Source organism: Helianthus annuus, chromosome 10, assembly GCF_002127325.2.
Source record: "Helianthus annuus cultivar XRQ/B chromosome 10, HanXRQr2.0-SUNRISE, whole genome shotgun sequence".
In the NCBI taxonomy this organism is placed as follows: domain Eukaryota; kingdom Viridiplantae; phylum Streptophyta; class Magnoliopsida; order Asterales; family Asteraceae; genus Helianthus; species Helianthus annuus.
The window spans coordinates 147,620,001-147,624,041 of record NC_035442.2 but is presented as its reverse complement, the minus strand read 5'-3'; the positions used below and the strand labels follow the sequence as shown (position 1 = coordinate 147,624,041).

The 4,041-nt window shown below is 36.7% G+C and overlaps 1 protein-coding gene across 1 annotated transcript; it reads left to right on the top strand.

Annotated features, from left to right (window-relative positions):
* The first annotated feature begins 356 nt into the window (after positions 1–356).
* Positions 357–3,407, top strand: LOC118482718. Its single transcript, XM_035978350.1, has 4 exons — positions 357–954; positions 2,530–2,634; positions 2,724–3,159; positions 3,257–3,407. The coding sequence occupies exons 1-4, from the start codon at positions 357–359 to the stop codon at positions 3,405–3,407; spliced, it is 1,290 nt and encodes a 429-aa protein (XP_035834243.1).
* Positions 3,408–4,041: the final 634 nt, after the last annotated feature.

The following is a 4,041-nucleotide window of genomic DNA, read 5'->3' as shown; positions in this document are numbered from 1 at the left end:
TGAAGATATGGTTGCAATGCGACCGTGGAGGCACATGCAAAAGTAAAGCAACAGTTCGGCGTTCTGGTAGCAAGAAGATTGGGTGTCCTTTTAAAATGATAGGGAAACTAGACGCAAGTAGTGGCAATTAGAGCTTAGTGGTGAAGCAAAAGGATCATAACCATGAGCCTGCAGTATTTCTCGAGGGTCACGCGTTTGCAAGAAGGTTGACCCCAGACGAAGAATTATTGGTAGAGAGACTTTATATTCAAAACATGGAGCCTACGAACATACATTTAACCATAAGAAAACAAAACCCACAGAGCGTGTGCATTCTACGAGACATACAAAACGTGATAAAAAAGATTAAAGTCAAAATGTACGGTAATCGGACTCCAATGCAGATATTGGAGCAAATGTTGCATGAAGGAAGGTATGTTTACCACACCCGGGTGAATCCCGAAACAAATGCGGTCGAGGAGGTTTTTTTTGTTCATCGGTACTCGTACGATATGTGGCGTGCTTTCCCACATGTGTTGATGATTGATACCACTTACAAAACTAATGAGTATAGACTTCCGTTTGTTCAAATTGTGGGTGTGACATCGACACACAAGTCGTTTTGTGTCGCTCATGCTTTTATCTCTAAAGAAAAACAGGATAACTTCTTGTGGGTCCTACAGAACCTCAAAGGATTGTTGGAAGAGGGTATGGAACCGCGCGTGATAGTAACAGATTGCGATAAAGCTTTGATGAATGCTTGCGATAAACTATTCCCAAAAGCATCCAAATTGCTATGTCGGTGGCACATCTCACAAAATATTCTAAAACACACCAAGGCAAAATTTGCAACGGCTGAAGAATGGAAAATATTCAAGCTTTCTTGGTCTCGATTGTGTAATTCTCCCACTGAGACGCTATACAATTATAACTTTGAGCGGCTATTTACGCGACTGACTGACGACCATAGATCAGGTACGTATTATATTACAAACTATAGGGGCCTATTTTGACATTTTATGAAACTATAAGTTGAGGGACTTGTTTGAAATCTAAAGTATTGGGCATAAAATGTAATTATTGAAATCTAAAGTAAAAGGGTTGAAATAGCCTTGTTTGAAACTTATTTTAACTCTAAAATCTTAACCAAGTTAAATGTTGAATAAGAAATCCTTAAAAAAATTAACTTAGTTAACTATGTTAATTAGAATAACAAAAATGGTTAAAACCAAGTCTAGGGACCAAACTGTCATTTATTGAAAGTTATAGTCTAGGGGTTATTTTGACATTATTTAAAACTACAAAGTATTTGGGCATAAAATGTAATTATTGAAATCTATAGTATAAGGGTTGAAATTGCCTTGTTTGAAACTTATTTTAACTCTAAAATATTAACCAAGTTAAATGTTGAATAAGAAATCCTTTAAAAAAAAATAACTTAGTTAACTATGTTAGTTAGAATAACAAAAAAGGAGGGTTTCTTGTATAACCCGCCCCTTAGCAAGGATCGAACCCGGACCACTCGTGTAAAAGCACCCCTTCTTTACCAGTTTATCCTCCTGTCCAGGAGCTGATATATACCCTAACATTAGTTGTTTTATACTTTAAAAAAGAAGTTAACTTAGTTAACTACGTTGATTAGAATAACAAAAAAGGGGGGGTTTCTTGTATAACCCGCCCCTTAGCAAGGATCGAACCCGGACCACTCGTGTAAAAGCACCCCTTCTTTACCAGTTTATCCTCCTGTCCAGGAGCTGTTATATACCCTAACATTAGTTATTTTATACACTTCTTAAAATCCAACCGGGCACACACCTTTTATTTTATTTTGTACATTTTTAATCGCTTTTATAAAAACTAACATTTTTATAAACTCATATACATCAAACCTGTTTTACTAAAAATATAAACTATAATTCTTTCCGGTTTTATCTAATTATTATGAATTAAGTTAGTTTTAATATTATTAAATTCAATAAAAATAGTAAACTAATTTTATAAAACCTGAAAATTTTTATATAATTATTTTAACATCAGAATGATGTTCGAAAATATAAAAATGATATTTTTTCCCAAAATTCGATTTTTAACCAATTTAATCCAATAATTACATAGTTGTATTTGTTTAATTAATTATTTAAAAATAGTTAATTTATCAGAAAAATTTTGTTACAATACAAACATTACAAATCGTTATATTCTGTTTTTTTTTCAGGGGTTTTGGACTATTTGTATACTGTCTGGCTACTACCCTATAAAGAAAAGTTTGTTTCAGCCTGGACTAACACAAGCCCTAACTTTGGTCAACATACAACCAACAGAGTTGAAAGCCAACATGCTAAGTTTAAGAGATACCTTAAGGGGCCAAACAGCTCGCTCCATAGACTTGTGTGGCTTGTTGACAAAGTTGTAGAGTCACAACGCATACAAATAAACCTCACTTTTCAGGATAGCCGGTCCTTGAAAATGGGGGACCACATGATATCATTCTTTGATAACCTACGTGGTAATGTTTCCCTGAAAGCACTAGATTTGTTGCTTGTGGAGAAGAAAAAGATACGTACGTTGCTCGCAGCAGGGGGACTTGTGGTTATGTGCTTTTTACGAGTTGTGGGTTGCCATGTGCTTGTCGGATGGAGTGGTGGGAAAATACAAGTAATAAAAACAGGCTTCAACCGCTTATTCTACTTCATATGAATACCCACCCCCCGCCCTCATTTCTAACTATTGTTTTTAAAATACAGATTGCAAAATTCCTCTTGCCGCCGTAGACAAATTCTGGACAAAACTAGATTTCAATGCTGAAGAACTTAAGGAAGACGATAATAATCTTCGGGAGGAAATGGACAGAGTCATGCAACAACTGAAGGCGCAACCACCGATAGTGTTAAAAAGTATGTTGTCGAAGATAAAGGAGGTGGTGAATCCAAGTATGACTGACCATCAACCGCCTGAGGTACAACAAGATACTCGGGGACGCCCAACCTCTAAAGCACAACAAAAAAAGAAGGAGGAGGTTGCGAGACGTAAAGATACCCGGTCCGAAGCAAAAGGCAAAAGCCAAAAGAAGGACGAGGACGCTCAAAAGCCAGCAGTGCAACGCAGTCGTTCAAAGAAAAATAAGGCTAAAAAGACAGCTGAAATTATAGATGAAGATTTTCCACTGTTGGTGGGGGATAGGTACGTCAACAATCATTGACCTATATAATATCCTACGTACTTCCATACATACATTTTCCCTGATAAAGATTTTCCACAATATATTTTACAATTACAGGTACAAAAACATGATCGATCGTTTTAAGGACTGGCTTCCATCTATGTATCGAAGATACATAACACATATGGAAGATGCCCAGCCTGACGGTAACTATGGGTTTCGATCGGTGGCGTTGGGTTTGGGGTTGGACCAGAATGCTTGGATGTGAGTCCGCCAAGAGCTACTGGATGAGATGTTCATTAACAAAGCCCGGTGGATGCCTCTTCTTGACTCTTTTGATTCGGGATTTTACACTACAGTATATCGATCAATAAACTGGTTGCACATGGAACCTGCACCAATGGCATGCTGGATGTTCTTGCCATACGCCGGATTGTTGGTGGCTCAAAAATTTGGTGTGGTTGTTCAACATTTAAGCAATGGTGTTTGTCAAACATACTTTCCCATGTTTGATGGTCCGGCGGAGGGCCATTCTGTTCTTTCGATTGCCTATGTGGAAGATGGCCATTTCATCATGGTTAAGTTAACGGATGATGGTCCGATGCCTCCACCGAATGGACTATGGAATATGTATCGAAGTACTGAAGCTATGGAGTGGGAGACAATGTACATGTCTCGTCTTTCAGAGGGTAAGAAGTTACTTCGTAGTAATAGAAGTGTACGAAGAGACTTTATTAACTTGTTGTAGGTTCTCGTTGTAACACGTAAAACTGTTTAATCGTATTATTATGTTTTATTTTTTTTATGTTACATTCTATTATCTTTTGAATATAGTGTAAGCAACATTTATTTTATAAAAAAAAATGTTAATTACATTGTTTTTTGTTTTATAATGTAAAAAC

What these genes read in the sequence shown, in the direction of transcription:
- LOC118482718 (XM_035978350.1), top strand. Translation starts at nt 357, where the DNA reads ATGTACGGTAATCGGACTCCAATGCAGATATTGGAGCAAATGTTGCAT. An exon ending in GACTGACGACCATAGATCAG is followed by an intron (nt 955 to 2,529) that starts GTACGTATTATA and finishes CTTGTGGAGAAG; the next exon opens with AAAAAGATACGTACGTTGCT. An exon ending in GGAGTGGTGGGAAAATACAA is followed by an intron (nt 2,635 to 2,723) that starts GTAATAAAAACA and finishes TTTAAAATACAG; the next exon opens with ATTGCAAAATTCCTCTTGCC.